General features: G+C 39.5%; 3 protein-coding genes across 4 annotated transcripts; 1 reads left to right on the top strand and 2 right to left on the bottom strand.

Moving 5' to 3' along the window:
- Nucleotides 1-498: 498 nt before the first annotated feature.
- Nucleotides 499-3,293, bottom strand: LOC138602612 (claudin-15-like). Its single transcript, XM_069674099.1, has 5 exons — nucleotides 3,077-3,293; nucleotides 1,685-1,849; nucleotides 902-983; nucleotides 682-792; nucleotides 499-595 (listed from the first exon to the last, which is right to left on the bottom strand). The coding sequence occupies exons 1-5, from the start codon at nucleotides 3,291-3,293 to the stop codon at nucleotides 499-501; spliced, it is 672 nt and encodes a 223-aa protein (XP_069530200.1).
- Nucleotides 3,294-8,857: 5,564 nt separating this feature from the next.
- grk1b (G protein-coupled receptor kinase 1 b) lies at nucleotides 8,858-12,136 on the bottom strand. The gene is made up of 7 exons (XM_069669264.1): nucleotides 11,438-12,136; nucleotides 10,684-10,811; nucleotides 10,339-10,496; nucleotides 9,924-10,007; nucleotides 9,664-9,788; nucleotides 9,345-9,546; nucleotides 8,858-9,141 (listed from the first exon to the last, which is right to left on the bottom strand). Exons 1-7 carry the CDS (start codon nucleotides 12,134-12,136, stop codon nucleotides 8,858-8,860), a joined length of 1,680 nt encoding a protein of 559 aa, XP_069525365.1.
- Nucleotides 12,137-17,631: 5,495 nt separating this feature from the next.
- slc25a35 (solute carrier family 25 member 35) lies at nucleotides 17,632-24,577 on the top strand. Of its 2 annotated transcripts, none has more exons than XM_069670853.1 (5): nucleotides 17,632-18,059; nucleotides 18,180-18,245; nucleotides 18,325-18,477; nucleotides 19,815-19,949; nucleotides 21,740-24,577. In XM_069670853.1, the coding sequence occupies exons 1-5, from the start codon at nucleotides 17,688-17,690 to the stop codon at nucleotides 21,908-21,910; spliced, it is 897 nt and encodes a 298-aa protein (XP_069526954.1). In that variant the 5' UTR covers nucleotides 17,632-17,687; the 3' UTR covers nucleotides 21,911-24,577. The 2 variants fall into 2 exon arrangements, with proteins under 2 accessions (XP_069526954.1, XP_069526964.1); XM_069670863.1 differs by having other exon boundaries at nucleotides 21,756-21,855.
- Nucleotides 24,578-25,724: the final 1,147 nt, after the last annotated feature.

The raw sequence follows: 25,724 nt of genomic DNA, 5'->3' as shown, positions 1-25,724 counted from the left end.
ATTCACCACAGGTGCTAGCCTAATTCTGTGTATGTAGCATAGCCTCAAGACAGAGCGCTTTACAGGAGCGATGCAACTGCCATCTTCTTAACCAGAAAACCTGAGGAAGGTTTGAGGATACATGGACCTCCTTTAACATTTTATGGACTCAAACAAGCTTCATAAACATGACAAGAAAAGGAAGAAAAAAACCTTCACAGGAAAAGTAATCAGCTTTAAAGGTTTGGTTATTAAAATAGCCCTTAATAGGACTCCCACCACATTTTTGAAGTGTTAAATGCCAGTATGTAATTCTCTCGGTCGGCCCACAACTATAAAATAAGTTACACAAACATTATAAATTTAGATTCAGCAATGATCACTGAAAGGTTCAGAATGAACAAATCAAGTTAACTACTGTCAAACTACTATACAGTGATCAGAAGTGGTTTCCATTGTAAATCTGCTCTCTTGTAATGCATTCAGAATAATAAGCTCCTCCTCCTATACAGTCACCTCTCAGACATAAGCGTTTCTTCCATATTGGCTCGGGACTGATTGAGACGTTCCCACAGTTGAGAGCACGTGTCCTCTTGATGGTTGGTACGGATACGGCCTAAAACAAAAGGAAGCGTTAACTTTTGAGAAATGCAACATCTCTACAGTAGCCAGTGAATTATAATCAACTTTTCAGATACTTACATTTTTTCACTGGGGGTGTTGAGTTTGCAAGCACACATCAGGCATGAACCTCCAATGATGGCGAGTGTGGCTGAAGACCAGCCGATATACAGCCCTTCTCCAATCTCATACCTGCGATACAATAATATATAGGTTTCAATTTATTGTTATTGTCTAATAACACTGTGACTTTCATCTATTGTTAAGCTTCTTTCATTGAACACAAATTATATTGACTTACTTTGTCCCAGGATAAAACTGGTCAAAGAACTGCTGTGTGATGTTGGCTGCATACCAGGACACAGCAATCATGGTGCAGAGCCCTACAAGACACTGTTTACTTCAGACGTTTTTCAATGCACATGTTTCACATAGTTGAGCTGAGATAAAATGGACAGGGTCAGAATCTTTTCAGGTTCACAAAGATTGAATAGTTTGGAGATACTAAAGTGATAACTGATGATGTTAAGAATATCAGCACATTTCAAGCAAAAGTATAGAATCATTCATGAAGTCAGTCATGAAGCAAAGGTTGAATCAGCTTGTTGCTCAAAGTTTCTTCTCCTTTTTAACCACTTTACAAGTTCTACAAGTTATATCTTAATAGGATATGATTACTATATAAATAATTACTATGTAATAATAAAAAATATTTAGTAGTAATACTTGAAAACCTTTCAAGCTGCACTGGAAAGAATAGAGTATTAGTTGTCCTTTGACTGCTTCTTCTACTTCTCGTAGTGTGACCCAATCCAAAAATCTTCTGTGCATCACAGGTTTGTTAGAGTAAGGTTAATCTTTTGAACCGGTGAGCCATTTTCTGATAGCTTGTCTTCTGTACACAAAGATTGGGATACCAAACATGATTTACCTTCCTGTGTGTTTAGTTTTTAAGACGAGGTTTGACTCTTCACCTTAAACCAAAATCTTGTGCGTCTGGTGAAACAATTGTAGAGACGTCAGACTTCTGACTTATCATTCTCTCGTGTGTTGAAGGTTATTGCATCCATCCCCAAGTCTTTACCCTGTAGTAAAAAGAAGACTCCTCCAATTGCGGCGATCCTCCCCTTCAGGATGTAGTTTTCCCCTCCTATTTTGGAGCACTGCATTCCTATGAGAGTAGCCACAAGCCCAAACGTCCCAAACACAATGGCGGCGATCATGAGTGCCCGGGAGGCTTGAATGTACCCTGTGTGAAACATAAAAAAGACTCATTCATGTGTTCCATGTACATACTTTAATATCATGTATAAATTCATTCCTTGCGTATTGAATGCTATAGCTGCACAGATGCCATTTACTGTTCAAACAATATAAGACTGTTGTTGACGCAGCTGGGAGGCTCACTGTTAGTAACCTTAGTTCTATGAGCGCTAGTTGAACCCTATTGACACTAACAAAGGCCAGGCCCAATAGGGTGGTATGTTCTTGTATACCGCCAAAAGAGTTAAATACTCATGATGGCTCAGCTGATGGTTCGTTCCCCATAAAAGCAACATACTTTTTTCACTTGGTGTTTTCATGTTGTATGTGTTTTTATTAAGCCTGTGTATGTTTCATCTGGCGGCAAGACATACTTCACATATATGTCATCAAATGAAAGCCTGTACAAAATAGTGCTTCAGCCACAATACAAAAAACATCCATCCAACATTCTCCAACAGATTAAGTACAGTCATTCGTATTAAGCTGCCTAGTTTCAGGAAGAGAGGATTTGCCCTCAGGTTTTATTTCTGTTAAGAAAATAAGCAGTATGTATCTATACGTTGACCAGAAAGTATTATTAGTAGTATCGCAGTATTTGCCTGCGATGACTTGAGGGCTCATAAAAAAGTTTACCTCACGGCTCAAGGCGAGGGCTGGGCGTCCAGCTCGGTGTGTTTCACGTGCTATACTGCGCTTGTCTTATTATTTTGGTAAATGATTGCGTGTGTATATTACAATTGATACAACTAAGTAGGCAGTTCATGCCAAAGAAGTTATCAGGCAATAAATAACAATTGATATTGTTCTATTGATCCTAGAATGTCTGAATATCTATTAGTCTGGGTTCACTATGGTTGTTCTTGCTTATCCTCTTTCACCCTATCGTATCTTTTATTACCCCTCTTTACTACTGATTATAGCCACTACAGTAGAAGGCTCCTGATAGCTTTTATAGGTACACCAAGGTCCCATCTAGATCAGAAAAAACAGTGGCAAACAAGGATAACCGTTTCTCCAACCTTATTGGTCCAGCCAGTAGTATGGTATTCAACTATATTCAATTTGAATCTTTTAGGCTTAGACCGTCCTCTATTACAAAAGATTTTTTAGGTATTATAATTAGTCGCTTAAAGAGTAAAGTCTTGTTAGCGATTAAGACTAATAAGTTGGCATCAATACAAATACAACAACTTCTGTATTGACCACATACCATTAAGTGCGAGCAAAGATGGGAAATCCCTGCAGTTGTGAACCCCTGTAGCGTCAGTCGCACAGGACATCCACAGGTTTTCATAGATGGTTGATGTGGTGATAACGTTACCATCCACTGTAGAGACCTTCCAGTATCGATTTGGAATAGCAACACCAACCATCAGCCAGGCCAGAAACCCCAAGAAGAAGGCCAAAACTTCCACTATCGCATTCATATTTTCTTGTTTCTTCCACCCAGCCCGTGTTAGAGTTATCCAGAGAGAGAGACACACGCTCCAAGCTATCTACTTTCACAAATGTGTGGATTTGGTCGCCCCAAAGTCGCAGTGTGCCAGACCAATTCCCACCAACCCCTGAGCTCAGACGCGAGAGAAAACTAAAAATCAATGATTAATTCAAAATAGGCCACTTATGATTTCCCCTATTATTCTCAGCTCTATTGAACCTTTTCAAAGACTCCAAATGTTTACCCAACTTAAGGGACAACAGAGCAGCGAAGTCCAACCTGCTCACTAACGTCTATAGACTTAAAGCCATTTGTCACCTTTTGACGTTTGCTTTGAACGCTGTGTCAACAATATGAAACCGTTATTGATGGGATTTAAGTCAGGTTTTGGCTCCTCACTTAACCCCGAGTCCAAAGGATGATGGGAAGTTCATGGCATTTGGGGGTGAGGATGCACAAATGCACCTTGGATAACCATTGTTTGATTGCTTGACAAATGAGCCCAAAAGACAGGTCGTCATTAGTTTAACAAATGTAGTTTTGTTCACTATCAATGCTTTATCATTATAGATGATGAAGTAGTATTTCAGCCTTGGATGCAAACACAACAAAAACGTTTAGTTGTATTCCACACGAGACACTGAAACACCAGAACTGTTGAACTGCTTTGAGTCAATGTGAATTAGGGATAGACCGATTATCGCCCGGGGCGATTATTGGCGCCGATATTCGGCATTTTGACGCATATTGGCATCGGCCTTTTTTTTTTTCCTTTTTTTTCGACGGCCGATAAGAGTGCAGAGTGCTCACACACACAGTGGAGAGGAGAAAAAGTTCATTTCTTTGCAAATTTTATTTAACTTTGTTTTATTTACTTAATAAAACTTTTCAGTTAACTTTATAAGAGATGCTGCTGAGCCTTCGGAACTCCCTGCGCTTTTTGTTTGTTTGTTTAATAAACATATGCTTAAAGGCATTTAAACAAAGTTAAGTGTTGGAGTTTGTATTATTCAAAATTTTGACGCCAATATTTTAACTTTTCTGCCAATGAATATCGGCTCCAAATATCGGTTATCGGCCTCCTTGACTACTAATAGTCGGTATCGGCCCTGAAAAAACCATACTGGTCTATCTCTAATGTGAATGTGTTATGTCTATTTGTTGTTAAATAGGTTTCGTACTATATTACTTCATATTTCTACGAGTACACAGTCCCAATGAAAATTAGGTTCTCACAGGAACAGCTCAACTTAACTGCTTATTAAATACAGAATGCAGTTACCACATGTAAAAAAAGCAGGGCTACATGGTTGTCAAACATTCACTGTATTGCAAAAGAAGAAATTAAAATACAGTGGAAAAAAGAATTGATAATCTTATAGCCTTATAAGGTTTCGATGATTTATGAGTTAATTCTTTTCAGGCTGTGTACTACTGATGATGTAATGTAACCAGTTCAGTCTATATCTTTAGATATGTCCATTAAGAACCTTAAACTTTACTTTCCAAACTTTACTGAGCTGCAGTATTGGATGACACAGCTGCTGCTTTTTGTAGTTTACAACACAGAATCAGAAGCAGTTTTATTGCCAAGTAGGTTTCAAGATACTGTATGTGCCTTTGAAAACTAGGGCATAACAATAAATATAGCTGATAGAATTTAAAGAACCAGTAGTAGGAACGTGCTGTTAGTTAAAGCCAAAGAATATTGAGCTTTAATTTTCTGTGTTTGATGTTTTAGATTATAAAATGCAAAGTCAGCCATTACATAGAGCAAATATTATAATATATATAATATATATGAAAATATAAGTAATCACCTAAGCAAATTGTTCTACTACCCATTTCTGTCACATTTTGAACTATTTTTGAAACAGCAATTACAAATGTAGGGACTGCACTAGGATCTGCTGGTATGTGTATTTGTGGTCATGAAAAGGCTTTTATAAAATAATATATTTTCTTACCTGGGAGAGCAAAAAGGGATGGAAAGTCCCGACAGTTAAATATCCCTGTGGAATCATCAGCGCAAGAGGTCCAGAGGTTTTCATAGATTGTGGAGGTCGTAATCACGCTGCCTTCTGTGGTGGATTCTTTCCAATACTGATCCTGCAGTGACACAAAAATCAATATCCAGCTCACAAAACCTAGAAAAAGTGCCACAACCTCAATGATCTCTTTCATCTTGAAAGTAGTTTTCTACAAAATAAAAAACAAAACAGCCTCTGTGAGGAGCTCTATTCCCAACTCCTATATCTGATATACATTTTGGGAGTGTGAGAGCTGACTCAGGTTTTTTTCTCTCGTGCACTTAAACCTGGACTAATTTGAACATTGATTTGTTGGCTGTAGCTTCATTATAAGTCTGCTATTCCCGCCCAAAATTGATGACATTTCACGTGCCTTGCATGTTACCATAGAAATGTAAGTATACAATGAGCTTTTTTTCTCTCTCTCTTTTGATTGTTACTGAAGGTAGGGATTATAAACAGTTATCACAGCTGTAAATCCATTACCCAAGAGTTTAAATGACTGGAATAATTTGCCATTGATTGCTTTGAAGATTATTTAGGAGACCTTTAACATAACAATTCATTGTTTTATTCAGTAGTAGTGCTTTAAGAAGCCTTTTGTTTTCTAAGTGTGGGTTATCATAATTGCAAAATGTAAAATAACTGCATAAAGGCTGAAGCAAATCAGAGGGAGTTTAATGATATGTGAATAATTTGGTTACATTTTATGAGTTATTTATTCTGTAGGTTTACTCTGTGCCTATCATCTTGTCCTCCTGTAAATTGGAATTGGTAGCTTGTGATTTTAGAGAGGTCATTTCAAGTTCCCTAAGTAAATACTAATGTGGAAATAGTGAATAGAGGGCACAGCACACGCAGAAAGCCGGGTAAGGTGGGTGATTTATGGAAGGCAGAAAGTGTCTATTTTAGAAGTGGTTAAGCATTAACAAGCAGCAGGAAAAAAAGACGGCGTTGAAATTCTTGCCCTTTGTTGTCTTTCGTACTTGAGCGTATAGATTTAACACTGATTTTTTTCCCCCTTTGAAACGTTGTGTTGACATAGTACAGTGCTGTCACCTAACCAAGTGTACCAAAGGCTGTGCAAACACGCCCTTGTGATTGGTCGTGTGTATACAGTAAGGAACATATGGAAGTGTGCAAGACATCACGTTTCTTTTTCTCACCTGTCCCTATGGCAGGTCACTGAACATTTTCACCGATAACTCAATTCTTTTGTCTGCCATTTTTGAATTTTTGAGCCACATTAAAAATACTAATAACCCTGTGAAGATGACTTTTAAAAGTAAACAGGAACCCTGTTCACCCCTTCACACTCACCCGTTTACAGTCTATATCTTATCGAACTTATCAAACAGGGATTCTTTTTTGCCCGACCAGTAATCAGGAGTTCAAAGTACTGTCGTATATTAACAGTATCGAACCAACATTAAGTCTTTAAGTCTTAATCATTTGTCTGTTAATATTTTATTTCCTTGCCCTTCCCTCTGTAATATTTATTCAGTTGTGTCCGCGTTGACCTCCTTACTTAAAGGGGAAGTTCACCTAAAATGAACCAGAAGTCCTTTTTAGTTTACGGCCTTTGACACCAGCTGTGACAAGAAGTCAGCACTGGCGTAAAGATCAACCATGTAACCAAGTGTATATATTGTATCCTAACTACAATGATTTTCAGTGATTCAATTTTAAACATGAAGTTAATGCTTGACATTATACTTAAGCAAACAATGTTTTTCTCAATGCTCAACTGCTTCGAAGGTATGATAAAAATATGCTTTAACTACAACTGCTGTAAATGTCCTGGTTATAAATATCAGCTGTGTTCTCACAGAGGTATTTGAAGTGGACTGTTCATCGTGGTAGGTTACATTGATATGACTATTTTACAGAAAGCAAAAAAGCACCAGGCTGCATCTAATCATTTTAAATCTTTCATATTTTCATAGTGGATGATAGTCAATGCTGTACAACATCAGCTAAAACAACTGCAACCAGCTACAAAATGATATTGATCAGTAAATGAAGTGATACATTTGGTTGTTAACAATTTTATAATGTAAAGCACCACACGTTGAACAACTCTCTGTGCCGTTCTCCCCTGAACTAAATTTAGATTATGATTCATGAGGTGGTACGGTAACGCGCTTTCAGGAAAAGCTGTTTAACTAATGTGCCAGGTGTATAAATTTGAACAGTCAGTATTTGTGTACTCTTTGTAATAGAGTTTCGGTGAAGTCACTCCTTGAATATAGTCATATCAATCAGTGTGATTGATAGTATTACAGCTCTTTATGTCTCAAACACGCATACATAGATAGGGAAACTGAAAAATCAGTGATTTCAATGAGTCAGTGGCCGGTTCAAATGAGTTTTATTTCACTGTGCAGTGAGAACGGATTGTTCACAGTAAGCTGTAGATATCAAGTCTCATTTATTCAGGGTTACAGGAAGAAGAGCATTCTGTGTTATTCACATGGAGGGGGCAGCGTCTGGAATGATGACATGGACTCATAGTCTCTCTCTAATGAATAGAGACTTGGACCATATTTATTCATCTGACAAAAAAAGGATTAGAGCCATAATTCTGTTTCCACATTGACCATTACAGAGTTGCTTGGCCAGTGTGATGCGTCATTTAAAGTACTAAGAGTCGTGTTTAAGCCATGAAGTCTGTCCGTCTGTTGGCCGTGTTAAAGGAACCAAAATATCACTTTTGTACGGATTGTCATGACATTTCATACTGTTGTTCATGTTCTTACGGGTAATATTAGAAACATGGAGCCTAAAATAATGTCCTTTCATATTTTTGTGAAACTTTTAATATGGGCTAAAATTTAAATTTAAATATCAATATTATTTAATATATTTGATATAGTGTGTTTATTGTAGTATTCAGGAAAATCTAATTCAATGAAGCTTTTTAACTAAGCTTTAGATGCAGAGGACACCATAGATATACTAAAAGAGGAAACTCAACACATATTTGTGCTTTGCAACATTTTATTGATTGCTTGTTACTTCTCTGTCTACAACATCTTTCATAGTTGTAAATTTAATACTTTCTGTTGTATCATAAATAAATAAAGAAAATAGGAATAATTACATTACCATACAATGTACATGCAGTAGCTCCACATCAGTTATATAACATATACAGTGCACATGATCGCTACAAAGTAATATTAACTTAACTTGTAAGTCATTACTAAACAAAGTAATTGGCGTATGATGAGTTCGAAAGTCAACCATATTTACAGTTTTGTTACACACATTATATTTCAGCTACGTAAACTTTTAACAAGCTGCCCTTTAACAGTGACACTATAAATATTATATATTATAAATAATAACAATATAGATATATCATTTGGGGTTAACAATATGTAAGTACACATAACTTATTAATTCATTACAACAATAGCAGATTATTGAAGATAATATGAATTAGGAGTAAGTGGCGGAACATGAGCACACGCCTAATCTAAAGGTATTTTCTTTCCTTCTTCTTTTCATCTGCTTAAACTCAGAGGAGCACACATCCTCCGCCTTTGGACTCCACAAAGTTTGGGTCAAGGTCATTGGGCAGCTTGCCGTTCTCTCCCCAGATATTCATTTCTCCGAACACACCCGTCTCGATCATCTCCTCCTGCCAGGGGATCGGGACGTTGCCGGAAGCAAAGTCATTGTAGAATTCAGTGTCCTTGTTATCCAGAACCAGACCTTTGATTGTGCTGAAGGCGCCGACATCGTCAATATTTTTGGCGTAGACCATCTTAGGATCAGGGACAAACGGTGGAGGTAGCATACCTTTAAATAGAACGGGGAGGATATACACAAATTAAAGTTAGGCTTGGAATTACCTCATTAACCCCTCTCCTGGATTTGATAGATGAAATCAAAGATGTTCTCATAACTTTATAGCTACTGCTTCTTATATAATTTGTGATTTCTCTAGAAGCTCCTTAATCGATGAATTTTTGCAGTTAGACAATTTTGTATGTGTTGCCCACCTGCTTCCAGACGACCCCAGTTAATGTCTTTGAAGAACGTCTGATCCTTGAGCTCATCGCACCCATTGTTTTTGAACCCGAGGCGCTTTGCCGGGTCCTTGTGCATCAGGCCTTCACAGATAGCCTTGCAGCCTGCGCTAAAGGCTGGTGTATATGAAACTGGATCATTCAAGATTCTGCGAGCCACTTCATCATTCTCAACCTAGTGAGACAGAGAGATCATTATGTGTGAATGAGTCAGCAACAAAGAGTTGGCACTGGACAAGTTCTAAACATCCTATAGAAGTCATCTGATGTGCTGCTTTATATATTTTATTACCTTTTCTCCTCGTACTCTGAAGGGCCCTTTGGCAGCAATCATCTCGAACAGAGTGACTCCCAGCGTAAAGTAGTCGACGGTGTAGTCGTATTCCTTCTTCTGGAGCAGCTCTGGAGCCATGAAACCTAAATTTAAAGGCAGCATGATGATAGAATTGTTAGAAACGCATATCCTACTTGGTTGTGAGATTTAGTTGTTGCCTGAATGACAGTATGTTTTCTCCTTTTGGACAGCTTTGTTTAACAAATGTGTTGGCTTACCTGGAGTCCCGGCATATCCAGTTGTTTTATCTTTTCCCGGTGGAAGTTCAACAGCTAAACCCAAATCTGACAGGCGGACGTGTCCTGATCAAAAAGGCTTTGATTAGAAAATCAGCTCTTGCCTTTCAAATAGACATAGAAATGTAATGTTCAGTAGACATCCACTTAAAAGTCGGTCAATCTGGGGTAATTACTACTGTCTTATTTGATGAGTTAGTAGGCAAGTTCTCTGTTTTGATCCAATCCACTTAACTAAACCCATACTGGCGCATGTTAGTGGCAAAGCACAGGTTTCCCTGCTGATGTTCAAACTAGTTAGCAGTTTAACCCACCCACCTGCCCCAGAGAGATTTAAAAAGTTTTAACCTGTAGTGTTTTGTAAAACAAATGAATTGCTGCAAAGGAAATGGCTCACCTGCATCATCCAGCAGTACGTTCTCTGGCTTCAGATCTCTGTAGATGATCCTGTGCTGGTGCAGGTGCTCCAGCCCACAGATGACCTGAGCTGTATAGAAACATGCTCTCTTCTCATCAAAACCAGGATTTTTCTCGTCCACATTATACATATGATACCTGTGAAACATGAGGACAGGCTATTAAGCCAATACCCAAAGCCTGCTGGGAGCTTTATCTACCTAAGGCTTGTTAGTCGTGATGAGCGAATTGGAACACCATTCGTTTGGTACTCAAACCAGTATGTATCTTGTTTTATAGGCGTTTAGGTCAGTGTATCAGTGTGTGTGCGTGTGTAAAGCTGTACCTGAGGTCTCCACCGTTCATGATGGTCATTACTAGGCAGAGGTCAGTCTTGGTCTGGAAGGCGTAAGCCAGCGACACAATGAAGCGACTGTGAACTTTTGCAAGGATGCGCTTCTCCACAATCGCTCCCTAAACACATCAGAACATAGTTAGTCACACAGCAGCAAGAATGTCATTTGGTTAGTTTGAAACCCCACAGACTGATAGCAGGCTCAACATGATGAGGCTGATACTGTGATATATGAACTGCCTTTGATGTTTTTAGGAACACACTTGTGGTCTGATAACAAAATGTAGAACAAATCTAGTTCTGCAAAAGTAGTTCTGCACAACAAACATGGATCCTCTGGCTGTGGTAGGTAGGGTTAAGTATTTACTCTTCTTCGGTACAGCCCACTGACGTGTTCCAGCCTTTAGCTCAGCAACAGTGAAGTGCTGGGCTAATACTAGCCAACACGTTTCAAAGTTCATAATCCTCTAATGCTTTTAGAGGCAGTGGGTTTAAGTGGGCTTGTAGCGCACTGTGTCTGTGTCTGGCTCTGAGCTGCTTTGTGAGGTCTTTAAGAGAGACACAAGCTTCTTTGCATTGAGCGGTTGTGGTAAAAACTAAACCTGTGCTCTCACTGGGCCACAGTCCGTCACAGCCTGTTCTTTATTATTTCATCATTGCCAGTTGATCAAGCTGTTGTTTCTGTTGTTATACGATATTATGAATGGATATGGGTGGGGCAATTGATGCCACATCAGGACTTTACCTCATAACCTTTGCGTTTCTTCAGCCTCTTTTTCTCCAGCTTTTTGTTGGCGTACATTTTGCCTGTTGCTTTAGCCTGACAAGCGAACACCTCCCCAAAACCTCCTTTACCCAAGACTCTGAAGTCCATGAACCACTCCTCGTCAACAGGCTGGCTCTCCAGCCATTTGAACTGAACATAACGCAGGAAGTACATGCTGTTCTTGAAGCCATCCAAGGCCTTCTGCTCAAGATGTTTGAGCAGCTGCTGCTCGCTCTCTTTAAAGAGGTCGCCACGGATGTTCTTGTAGTCTTCCTTAACTCGACTGACGGCCTTCTCCTCCAAGAAGCTGCAAAAATTCTTTGAGGCAGACTCATAGTATTTATTGACAATTTTTTGGGCCTTCTGCACTCTGTCCTTCTCTTGGCACACAGTGTAGTCTTCAATGTCTCTCCACAGCTCTCCAGCATTTTTACAGGTTGCATCACTTTCCAGAAACTGTTGGAAGAGGCGCTTGCCGATGGGCTGTTTTACACACATGCTGTCAAAGGTTGCGTCTACAGTTGTCTTCATGTGTTCACAGTCTCTGATGTGTGGGAGTTTCAGCCTGGCACGCATCTTCTTGTCACGCATTGAAGCTGCTGCAGCTCCATCCACACTGCCACGGGCTGAAACGTAGGCAGAGTTTGCCACCACCGTCTCCAAACCACCGATGTCCATGGCTGCACCTTTGTTTGGCACACACAAAACCAGCAAGGACGTTATTGAGACCCTTAAAATGTCTAATCTGCACTTGTTGCCATGATTTGTTATTTGTTACTTACTGCATACTCTGGTCCTTAACAATCAAACATTTTTAACCAAAGGAACAGCTGATAGGTAACCAAACATGGAAAGTGGATAAGGCATAATGTTGTGATATGCTGCACCCTGCTGTTCAAAAGTTAAACACTTCCTCAAGAGGGCTTTTAAATACAGATGCTACAGAGAGGGCATGAAATAAAGCATGCGTGCACTTCAGTGTTCTCACACTCACGCAATGCAAGGGATTTGGGGCGCTGTAAGCCCGGAAAGAAGAAGCTCACACTGGAGCAGGCCAAACTCTTTTCACTTCCTCAGAGTGGTTCCTTTTTCTCTTTTCATTTCTGCATTCTGCGTTAATTTGGACAACAAATGTGAAATTTCCATGCTTAAAATATATAATTAAAAAAAGTAATCTTTATTCATTTGCATGCTTTTAAAAAAAAAAATTCTATTCCCTCCATTGTGAGAAATGTTCTGCATGTCTGGCATTGACGCAATGACATTTCAAGAAAGAAGCTCGTATTTGTTAACCCTGACAGGCAGAAATAAAAGCATCTTTATTAGATTGTTTAAAAGAAAAACTTCTGCACACATTACTTTTTATACCAAGAGGAAAATCTCCACATGATACCACACTGCATGCAAGGCGCTTCAGGTGCATGCAACACTTAGAAAAATGCATCTCCGTGCAACAAAATGGGACAGGAAACATAAAGTAGATCACTGGTTACCAGTGTTAAGTCTCTCAGGGTGTCTATTTCATGTGAATAAGCTGCTGTGTCTTGACCTGGTACATGTAGTGATACTGTTGGCACTCTGCTTAAGCCAATTAACACTGACTGTTGATACCAGAGATTTGATGGAGATGATGGCCCTTCTTGTTAATTAACCTCGATTTTTATACTTATTTATACATGTGTTTTAACTGGAGGAATACCTCAACACAGGTGGTAATTTCATCATAAATAAAGGGATTAATTTATCACTGTGAATTTCAGTGAAGTTCTTACCAAATGAAAGTAAGTTAATTGAAAATAGGGAATTTGCCCAAACTAAGATGATTTCAGGATTGATCTTTTAATTTTGAATTAAATATTTTTTCATTAAATTTTTGACATAAACTTTTTATGAAACAAATACAAATCAAAATAAAGTTGTTTTTTTTAAAGATAATTTTTTTGGCCTTATTTATAGGACAGCTGAAGATAGACAGGAAATGTTGGGAGTAGAGAGTGGGGGATGACATACACCAAATGATCGGCAGACTGGGAGTTGAACTTGCAATCAGTGCAACAAAGGCTGTAGCCTCTGTTCATGGGGCGCCTGCTCTACCAACTGAGCTAAACAGCACCCCATATAAAGTTGTCTTATTTATGAAAGACACTATTTCAAGAAAGTATTACATTCAGGTATTTACAATATTCAGTAGGTATATCAATAAAGCAGCACTCACTTTACTTTCCGGCTGTTGCGTGGACTTAAATGAGGACTTGAAGACAATAGATTAAATCCAATTGGGTAGCGTCCAATAAATGTTTTCTTCTCTTCTTTGCTTCTTCTTCTTCCATCAACCAGAACAAAAATAAGTCATCTCTGTCCTCTGTCTTGAAAACATTTACTTCATTTCAAGTCACTGACTCTTCCGTCGTTGCACTCGTCCCTGCAGCTTGGTGAGCTAAAAAGGTTGGGGCATCAGGTCGAGGTTTACCCTGCACCTGAAATCCGACTTGGTTGTTCATTAGCTGGTGAGGATTACCCCCTAACGTTATTGGAGGGAGCAAACTGGGCAAAGGCTATTAGTGTAACAGCAGGAGTGATTACGGATGAGGAAAACTCTCTACTGCTAACTCCTCTGCTAACTCAGGAGGCATTACTTAACTTTTCAACACAATTTCTTGTTTAGATTCAAGGACAGCACATTTCTTACAAGACATAATCTGCTGAGTGAAAGTCCGGCTCAGGCTGAAAAGCGAAAGTGAATTGTCTCAGTGGGCGTCTAAGAGCATGACACTTTCTTTACATAATTGTTGAACTACTGTATGAAAAATACATTTTAATCATAGATGCTGCAAGTGAATTTAAAAGTAGGGGACAAGACAATTTTTAAGGGTACATTCCAGCTGAGCGGGTTTAGAGGGTGGCTGAGGAAAGGAAGAAGGGATTGACATGGAGCTAAAGAGGAAGGACGCAACATCAAACAGCAGAGAAACTAGAACAAAAACACCTGTTTGAGGTTGAATCACAGACACAGCTGCTGCATTAATGTTGATGCATTGAAGGCAATATCGTTCGGATTAGAGAGGAGGGTGTTCACAACTGTAGGAAGCCACTTGCAGCATTTTCCAATCGCTTGGACTGCAAACTTGCACAAAGTTGTATGCTCTTTAAGTTTTGATTCGAAAATCCATCTTTCCCCACATAAATATTAAATGTATGGCAGGGGTGGTGAAGTAATTACCAAGTGTGTTGCAATACTTCTAAAGATGGTTGCACGGATTCAGTGACAGTGCCACCACCAGGAACTGTGAGGAAAGTTTGGAGTTTGGTCAAAAAGACGGACGACACTGAAAACCAGTTTCAACGGATTAAGTAAGACAAAACAAACGCCTGTCTCAATAGAAGAAGCAAGTGACACAAAACATGAAATGTAGTCCCATTAAAGCCTGTTAACCCAATTCCCTGTGCACAAATCCTATTTAAAGGGGGGTAGAGGTGAAATAGATTTTACGTTCAGGTCTAATCCAGCTAAGTGACGAAGAGCAAACCCACCAACCCAGAAGGGGAGTTTAGTCTGCAGATCAGAAATACTGTCACTACTGCATAAATCACCTGGACGTCAAACATCGTCTGAGTTCACACACGTTTTCCCACCATTGCACAGCGACAACAGGATCATTCTCTTGTGGCTTGATTAAATAATAACATGGTGTTGTTTTACCCTTTAACTATCAAGCCAGGTGGATGATCTTTTCCTGTTTGATTACTGCAGCTTCAACTTAAAATCCCATTGGAGTTGTGAAAATGTCAGTGATCCTCGGGCAGCTGGGCTGTAAGTGCACTTCAGCTGATTAAACAGAGATGTGGTTAAAAACAGCACTGGATGTCACTGTTCTCCCTCAGACAATTATCTCTAATTGAGAGCCATGGTGATGCCCTGGTGACCCAGTATCTACCTGAGCTCACAGGGAATAATAATAGATATACTGAAGCGTGTGTGTCGCCATCGGCCTCATTAGGGAAGGGAGGCACAATTAAACCAGGTGGCCAAATGGGGCCTGTGGGTGCTGCCCAAGGCAATAAATAAATCTAACCAAAAGAGGACAGCGAGCTATTAATAATCTCAATTTCTAAAGGGAAATAAAACCTCAATATCTTACCTGTCTAACCTAAACCAACAAATAGCACCCCTGCAACTAGTGTATCCTAACAGAAATACTGGCATGAATGTTCTGTGCCTAATTAAAACCCCTGGCATCAGCAGCAGCGCCTCATCTTATTATTCTAAGTGCAAGAATAACAAACTAATACTCTTAAACAACTGCCAAGACTATGCTACAAGGTAACAAGCTGGACTGATCTTTTGAGCTGGCCAAGCTCCTATAGGCTTGGCCCATTCTCTGTGTTCACATGATTGGTGTGTTGGACCAATCAGAATCAAAATGGCAGCACATGGTGGGAGGGGGAATCCTACTGAGGCACACACATACACAAACACATACACATGATAACACTTGAAAGATTTAGGCGCACTAGTAGGGTGCTGCGGTAGTAACAGTGGTTGTCGGCTGATAAGGTCAGAGGTCACTGTAAGATGTCAAGACATAAAATAATGTTCCATGAAAATGTTTTCCAAAACTCTTAAATATTTTAGTGAAACTTAATCACTCAAATGGGGCACCCAAAATACTATGATTGGGTTTAAGTCGATGTTTACGCGCTTTTTAGAATACATTTGACATCTGCTCATTGGTAACCTTAATTGTTGCCTTCAAAGGGGTGGCTGAACGTGAATTATACAAACATGTACAAAACATGATTTTTTTTTTTGTTGTAGATTTCTTTGTTAGGCATCAAGTCTGTGGTTGGTTGTATACATTAGATTATGTAAGCATAAGTGTCGTATCATTTATGCGTCGTATACTCATCAAGTGATGCTCTACTTGTCTAGCAGAGATTACCATGCCACGTGATGGTTATTTTTCATAAATATCCTCTTTTTTGAATTTGATTAGGCAAGTGTAACAGTCAACCAGGCAGCTGACTGAAAATGGATTTATTACATAACTTTATCTGTAGAGGAGAAGGAGGAAACCAGGGTGGTGCCCTTAAACAGGAACATAATGATTCAACTTTGCTGACAGCTAAGACATCTGAGAGAATTTCCTTTTCCCACTCATTCTTCTACAGCAAACAATGGAGATATTTAAAACCTTTTTGTTTTGTTTTATTTTTCCAATATTATTATTCAGTAGTGTTACAAGGAAACCTAGTATTATACTTCTATTACGCTTCAATTTTCAAGTGTGACTGTCAAAGATGCTGACTGGTTACAGCGTCAACCGAAAGTGAAGTGGAGGAAGACGGAATCCAGTTTCTTCGGATGAACTCTTCCAAACCAAGGATATATTAGGAGAACTGGATATGTGGAGTCAATATGGCCGCCAATTCATTTGAACCCACCTTGCTTACCCAGTTGTCCGGCGCTCTGCAGGGGATCAAGAGCTGTTTTTATTGGCTGAGGGGACGAACGTCAAACGTACGTCCACACGCAGTGGTACCGGTCTCCAAGATGAGACGTTTAGGGGACGGAGAGAGTGTACGCCAAATATGGTACTTCAGAATTATAATAAGACTAAATATGTCAATTACTGTTATTCTCCAGTATTTTTCAATAGAGCATTACTTGTTTATATTTTTTTGCCTAAGTTTTAATTTGACATGCATTGTAGGTGTGTTTATTCACAAAAGTATGTTTTCTCTTTTTTATATAGCTTTATTTAATAACAGGTTTCTAGCATTGATGGTTTCAGCTACATTTAAAAGGTTGTAATCCATATGAGAATTTTCTTCTATTGATATTGTCTTGACCAAACCTGTAGAAGAACCGAGTGGTGATATATGTCCATAAAAGTGTTTTTAATAGAGTTTGGAAGAAACTATTTTTTTCACAAAGGATAGTACACTGACTGAAAGCATGTGCTTGAGAATATTGTTGCCTTGAATTTATTGAATAGAAAACAATTTGTGGCGATTAACAGACACGTGACATGTACGCTGCCAAATCATTTGTCAGAATTACGAGCCTCCGAGGGGCTCCTGAAGTGCTCATATGTCTGCGCACAGATGCAGCTCGCTGTGGTACACTGTGTTATTGTGTGAGTGTACAGTAATGTTGGGGGAGGACATGAAGGACAGGTCGGACTGGCTGCAGGCCTGAACTCCACATCTGTCCTGCCGGACTGTCGCGATGGATTTCGTGCTGAGCGGAGCGGCGGCGTGCGGCGCGTGTCTGTTCACCAACCCGCTGGAGGTCGTCAAAACGCGGATGCAGCTGCAGGGAGAGCTCAAGAGCCGGGGGTCGTACCAAGTTTACTACCGCAACGTGTTTCACGCTTTTTACACCATCGGTAAGGTAGACGGACTGGCCGGGTTACAGAAAGGACTGGCGCCCGGACTGGTTTATCAGTTTTGTATGAATGGAGTCAGACTGGGCTCGTACGCCATCATTGAGTCTTCCGGCTACATCCACACGAATGGGAGGGTCAACGCGGTGAAAACCACGATAGCAGGGGCTGTGGCTGGAGTGGTAGGAGCCGTGATGGGCAGCCCTGTATACCTGGTCAGTAGCTGGTTTTAATTCAGCCTGTGTGAACATTTTTCTGCTCCTTTATCAGCCATAACATTTCAAGGTGAGCTGTAACAGTGGAGAAAAGTAAACACCAATTGTCTCCACTGACAGGTAAAGACTCATCTGCAGAGTCAAGCTACCTCCTCTATTGCGGTTGGACATCAGTATAAACACCAGGTAACATAGTTACACAAGCTGTTACATTTGAGTGACAGGCATCAAATGCTCCCTCACATGTTCCTCCTCTTCCTCTCAGGGGATGATCCATGCTCTGGCAGCCATCTACAGGGAGCATGGCATTATGGGACTGTGGAGGGGCTCCAGTGCTGCAGTACCCAGGGTCAGCGTGGGGTCGGCTGCGCAACTCTCCACCTTCTCCTCCTCCAAGGAGCTTGTGATTGACCTGCAGGTTAGAATATTTTTACTGCTCCATACGTAGGCTTGATCCTCTTAATTCAGGGGTGATGAGACGGATCAGGCTGACTGAAGGAATTCTGTTTCATCAGCCGTCCACCATGTGTGCACGTCTACCACATGAACGTGCTGTTCAAGAATAAACATGACTGCTTTCGAGGGCCTGGAATAACTCACACAGAGCTGCTATGATTAGTGGTTGCTTTGCTTTGTCTTGTGTTAAAGTCAACTGAATATCTTTGACTTATTGGGGCTTTTTCAACAATAGATTGGCCTTTTTTGTACCATTTGCAGACATTGTCTACAGCCCAGATTTGTCTTTAGTCTACACCAAGTGATTATTGAGAAAACAGAGTCAGCAGGAAAATAATCATTAGCTGCGGCCCTAAACCCAGAGACGCAACGCAGGCTTGGGAAGAGATCATTTGTAGTCAGTAGCTGCGTACAGATTACAAAAGCAGTCATTGTAGCACTGACAAAGCTCGGAGCATTGGACTCTTCTGGAATAGAAATTCGACACCTCTCAGTGGCCCCTCTGGCTGGAAAACATGAAACTTACTCAACTAGTGAACCAGTACTAGCTGCTGACCCAGCTCTGGTTGAATAAAGGTTATATTCAGGAAAGGCATTCTTGAGTGGAGTTTTCTTTTACCACTCCCTTAATTTCCCAAACTTCCTATGAACTGTTGCAATTGATGGGTGAGGTTGGAGGAGGGTATATCCCCTCCTCCTTATGTGTAAGGCAACACTTTCACTGCTTCTTATATAATCTGCAATAACTCTGTTGAAGCGCAGAGTGGACACATGGTATAAATTAGCTTTATGCTCAAATTGGCAAAATACAAAGCCGTGTTGTCCCAGTTAAACAGTAAAACACAGGTGGTCTACATCGCTCACAAGTTAAAACCTTAAAAGAGGTGTGTGAGGAGCTGTGTTGTCTTTTTAGTTGTTTTTTTTTGTTGTATCACCATCCTTATAAAGCTTGACACAAATGTCTTCTACTGGACATGATCACGTTTATATTTATGTTGTAAAGCAGCAGGTTTGCAAGGGAACATGTTTGACTGTAGCTCCTGGAGAGCGTGTGTGTGTGTGTGGCACTAATAATAGACCATTCTTCTGTTTCACTGCATGCAGGAGATCATTAACAGTTAAAATTAGAAGTAGCTGCTGACATAGCGGTACCCCGATGATGAGGATGATATGCTGCTCTAGTATCATTGCACTGGAGTGTGCTACATCCTTTAGTTTCTCACTTGTATCATACTGTGAGTGAGTTTTTATATGTTTCAGGTAGTCGCCTCACCACATTGTTATTTTCTTCTTGCTTAGCTGTTTCCAAAAGGCAGCTGGTTGGTGGCCCTGAGTGCCGGCATGATCAGCAGCGTGGTGGTGGTGCTGGCGATGACTCCTTTCGATGTGGTGAGCACTCGGCTCTACAACCAGCCTGTGGATCATTTGGGCAAGGTGAGGAGAGAGAGCTGTAGGTTTTTATCATAACAAACCACGTTTTTGATACCATGTATGGCTGACATTTTCTCAGCTACTCAGTGGTAGTTTTCATCACAATTGACAGGATCATCTGTTCCTGCACAAGATAAATGACCACAAATGGTCCACATAAAGATACACATGCACAATGAATTTGATGCACTATGGTTGGTACAAACTTTTTATTGTGCTTGCTGTTGCCACCTGTAACCGCAGGTCGGTCTGGGCGATATGTCTATTGTATGTGTTTTTCTATTTCGTCTTTATCGTGATGTCACAAAACCAGTGGCGGAACTGCTTTAGGGCAATTGAGCGTGACGGCTGTGTGCATGTCAACTGCGTGTCTGCTTCGAATTCAGCTGGGCTGATCCTGCCAGCCCTGTCTTTCTACATTTTTACCTTAATATTCATCACTCTTCACTTTACCTGGCTGTTTGCCATATCCAGGGGTAGCTTCGGGTCTTTGTTTTAAAGGTTTCGGGGGCTGGACAGAAAAGGATCTTATTTACATTAGAAATGGGACCTTAATTAACACACAGTGAAAACAACCGTATGAGCCGAGACGGAGAGAGAGGGAGAGCTAGGGTGGGAGAGACAGAGATCACTCCGGAGTTACGTCCGTAACCTGTTGTTATTAATTCATCTTTTACTAACATAATGTAGGTTGAGGCCAACGTGAGACTTATGACTACGTTTTATTTAAAAGAAAACTAAGCAGGAACCGCAATAAGGAGCCTTGTGAGTGACTTTATCTGCCAAACAACTTCCTAGAAATGTAAATAATAAAGTTAAAAAAACATCTAAGCAGCTGCCCCGGAAACACTTCAAAATAAAAGCACTGTGAACAACAAGGGGAGTCAGAATGCTAGATCAGGCTTTTACTTTGAAAAATCATGCCGGAAGTGTTACTTTCCATGCCTTCGACATTCTCTACAGAAAGAGATGTTAATATTGCTGTCAGAGCTCACATTACTTTTTCATATTGAAGGCTAGGGCTATATTTTATTTATTTTTTTGTCCTTAAATTGACTTGAAATTGTAAAGTTTGCACTAAAGTTCTCAATAATAATCAGAAAATACTCATTACTTTATATTCGTAAAGTATTTAATTTACACAGGATTATCCAAAAATAGACTTTACCATGTGGTTATTTAATATAGATTCATTATTTGTTAAATTACAGAAAACAATCTATATTGTGATATATATTGTTATCGAGATGTGAAAACTCCCATATCGTGATATAGGATTTTTTCCATGTCGCCCAGCCCTAACCACAGGTGGCCAGATTGACTCAAATCTTAAAGGGGAATTGCACCAATTTTACACATCAAGTTTACAGATCTTGAGGAATATTACTTTGTAATTTAAAAACATTTTAAAAGCTGTATAAAGTCTGATAAAATTATCCCCAGTGATGTTACTGAGGACTGCTTGCAGTCAGCGTGCACACAACCAGGACCATGAAATTGAAGCAGCTAAATGGAATACAGCCGTCATTAATGCTACTATAAACACCTGTGCCTTTCCTCCTGTTGGATGTTAAAATGTCCGCTGTGAAAAAGGCCTATGACTACAATAAAGTGTATCGTGATTCTGTCCAAACTGTCTGAGTGCATTGTGGGTAATGTAGGTTTCCAGGCTCTTGTTCTGCTGCATTGATTTTAATTCTTTGTAACAATTCAGTGTGAGATAAAGCTTACTCTCAAAAACTCATCAGATCAGGACGGCCCAGTTGACTGACCCATATTTTCTCCTCTCCTAGGGGCAACTTTATAAAGGATTCGCCGACTGCTTCTCTAAGACGCTGAGGAAGGAGGGCTTGTTGGGACTCTACAAAGGCCTGGGAGCTTCTTATTTCCGGCTCGGCCCGCACACCATTCTGTCTTTGTTCTTCTGGGACGAACTGCGCAAACTGTACAAGCAGTTCAGATAACACCAGGGATGAGACAGTTGGAAAATGGGTAACTCATTAAGCTCTGAGTGCACAGGTTAAATGATCCCTCATTATGAGGTGAAAGACAAACCAGGAGAGGCTCTCCTGTCGTGATGAGAAAGAGGAAGAGCAAAGTTGAGGTTTTACACTCCATTAGGAAAACACTTGAGTACACAAATGTGAGGAAGAAGGTGAAAATGTTACTGCAGTCAGGAGAGCTGACCAATTCTAACTGACAGATATCATAAATGTACTTGGATTTGTCGTGGTGCCAAATGTGCACAGATATGATGATAACCTAAACAGGAACTTAGAAGATAGACCTCATACACAGCATATTGTATGTCCTCAAATAGTGATGGCTCTTTCATCGACTTCAAACTCTTTAGTTACTCCATTCCAAAAGACATAAAGTATCTGCTCTGGACACATCTCTGTACCCTCTGGAGAAAGCATCAGATGTGGCCCACTGTGTGAGAACATGAATGGATCGTGCCAACAGCCACATTAGTGGCACATAAAGAGTGTGCAGATTGGCCAGATGGCAGCTGCTCTGTGCTTTGCAGTAGAAGCTGTTTACCTCAATACAAAAGTAACACAGCGTACACTAGTGACATTAAACATACGACATGATAGCTTGATATACATCTATGCTGCTGTTAGAGCTCATTAGAAATGTATACAGGGGGAGCTCTGGTGAAATTGTGCTAGTCATGCAAATGAGCTGCAGTAGTCTTTGTTGGCACGGGGATGTGCTGAGAAAAAGATACCAAAAAGAAAAAGAAATCTGTGGTTGAGGGACATTTTATAAACTTTATAAAAAAGTCAAAGAGAACCTGCTGATTCACACGGTGAACCAAGGGTCACCACAAACCTTTCCAACCTTAAATGGCAGAACACTAAATAGCGTGTTTGTAAAAGGGCTAAAGGCTCCTCTTCAGTGTCCACAGCAGAAACATAAATCTGGACTCAGCATGCAGGAAGTCCAGCGAAACTGCTAAAACAGGATGTGAAAGCAAATCAAGATTCCAGCCCTTTGTAATATTTGACCAAACAAGCCGCTCCCTTCATTTCATATCCTCCTTTTTTAATTTCCAAAAAGACTAAAAGTGAGAGAAATAGAATTACAGAATGTAACTGTTTTTACATTTCATTATACACTGATGATATAATGCTGCGTAAAAATTCTTTACGATCGTCTTCACATCAACAGTGTGTAACTTTTAGACCAGACACCACCGTACTGATATGAGCAGTTTAGTACATCTTCATTTTTAGAATGTATTTCTTTATGCATTCTTATTTTTATACAGACAAATGCACAAACGTACAGTTGTTACTAATGTTATTCGCACAGTGTGAGCTTATTAGCATCCCTCAGGTGTGACCTTTCGTATCATCCAGATCCAGAACATTGTTCCAGTGCGCCTTACAAAGAACTGGGATACCACAACCCGATTCAAGAAAATGTAATGAAGAGAATTACTGAGTAGATTTTGTTGAAAGTTGACCCCCACAGTATAACCCACTATGATCACATTTCACTGGCAGCCATTTAAAACGTCTCTGCCATGAACCAAAGAATTCTTTAATTACTTAAATGTGCTCCGTGTAAAAACATAACATCCATGATGATGCCAAATAAAGAACGGATTTTAAACTCTCCAGCTCAGCATGAGGACACATCAATGAATGAAGATGAAATGCTTCAACAGCTCAGTGTCGTAGTAGTTGCAACACTAGTGTACACTTCTGACTTCATGCAGCCTGTACAGTTTACACAGAGCAGCTCTGTAAGGTGTGAGCCACATTTGGTGCTGTCTTCATGTGTTTAAGTGCACGATACAAAGTGTCAAGAGCTTCATGACACACATGTAGTTATTAATGATTTCAAATCTTTCCACCTTTAAGCACAGTCTATTCATCATGACACAAGTAGTAACGTTCTGTAGCATTAAGAACACATTTTCCACACTATAAACAGGAGACTAATGTTACTTGAGTTTATTTTTTTGTTATATAGTTTTGGTCTTCTTACATTATCATTGTTTTATTAACAAAGCAATATTAAACTCCTTTGTGTCATGATGCCCATTTGTACTATAAACAGTACAAATGGGCCATGTGTGTAGTTAAAGCCAGCTGAACTGTTTGCTGTGGTAAAAAAAAAACAACAAATCAAATTGGCTGATGACTTCTTAAAACAGCTACCAGATTAGAAACCCGACTACGTGAACATTTTCCCCTTCGGATTTTATTCAGGAAAACAATATTATCAATGCGTGCGGTCCACTACCTTTGCCATGCCAGTGTGATCAAGCCGACATGTTACTGGAGACTTTATATAAACTGTGAGCTTGAGGAGTTAAAACATGTGCTCGTAAAAAGAGAGGTTAACCAAGGACTGAAGATAATGTGAAACACATGCTAAAAGTGCTGAATGTGGTTTTCATACTTTGGTTTGGAAATTGCTCAACACATTTGAGTCTGATCAAATGCTCTTTATGAAACCTTATAACGGTTGTTGTAAGAGTTGAACGTTATCCATGAATGTTAAATGCAGCAGATTTGTTATGTTGCATGAATGTGTTACAAAATGAATTCCTGTTTGGGAAGCCAACATTTCTGCAATGGACTTCAAGGAGAAATAAACCACATGATTTTTTTTACCGAAGGACCTTGTGTTGTTCATCACTTTGTTTCATATCGGCTGAATTAAGTATGAGATTTTTCATTTTCTGCCACATTATACACAACCTTAGGACGGCATTATTTAGATTTTAATATAACGTTGAGTGTGCACAGACGAGAAGTTTCATTAGTAATCTTCTCACCACTACATGTATTTACACATTGACCATTTCATGAATTTTCCCACAAGCGGATTTAGTTACTAGACTAAACAGAAAGTTCAGCTCTGTGTTTATTCACTCTTTAACTTACAGTTTCAGTTGCAGATTACAGAGATTACAGATTGTGTTGGCAGAATGATCTGGAAGGAACAAATTATTTTTGGAAACAGACGGTAAAATATTGTTCAGAAATATGAAGAATTCAAAATATAAAAGTAGCACATTGAAATGCATCTGATTTAACCATCATTCTACTTTTACCTGCCAGTTCAAACTTTAGCTTTAACTATCAAAACAGTTGTTGGTGTTTTAAAGAAAATTATGTTGTTTTCTTGGGATAAATTGACCTTTTATCTCCCCCCTAAAACCAAGCTTTGTTTTCTACAGATAATTAAATAGTTAATTCATGATTTTGACAGATGGACATTGAACAATACGATAGCCATGCTGATGCTAGTACCAGTAGATTGTGCTTTAGCGCAGTGTAGCGTTAAGCCAGATACTAACATCTTCGCTTAAGCTAGCGTGATAGTGTGCTCACATTTGCTAATTAGCTTGAAACACACTTTTTAACCGTGCTACTAGCATGGCTAAAAATTAAATTATTTAAGTATAATCCATATTTAACTTTCAGTTTCAGTTGTGGATTACAGCGATTACAGATTGTGTTTAGTTGGCAGAAAGACGGTAAAATATTGTTCTGAAATATGAAGAATTCAAAATATAAAAGTAGCACATTGAAATGCATCTGATTTAACCATCATTTTACTTTTACCTGTGAGTTCAAACTTTAGCTTTAACTATCAAAACAGTTGTGAATAAAAAACGTTTTTCGGTGTTTTAAAGAAAATTGTTATTTTCTTGGGATAAATTGACCTTTTATCTCCCCCCTAAAACCAAGCTTTTTCTACAGATAATTAAATAGTTAATTCATGATTTTGACATATGGACATTGAACAATA

Source organism: Semicossyphus pulcher, unplaced genomic scaffold, assembly GCF_022749685.1.
Source record: "Semicossyphus pulcher isolate SPU_LCO1_2020_fin unplaced genomic scaffold, fSemPul1.0.p SCAF_10, whole genome shotgun sequence".
In the NCBI taxonomy this organism is placed as follows: domain Eukaryota; kingdom Metazoa; phylum Chordata; class Actinopteri; order Labriformes; family Labridae; genus Semicossyphus; species Semicossyphus pulcher.
Note: the sequence above shows the minus strand (reverse complement) of the source record. Positions and strands in the feature narration are given on the sequence as shown.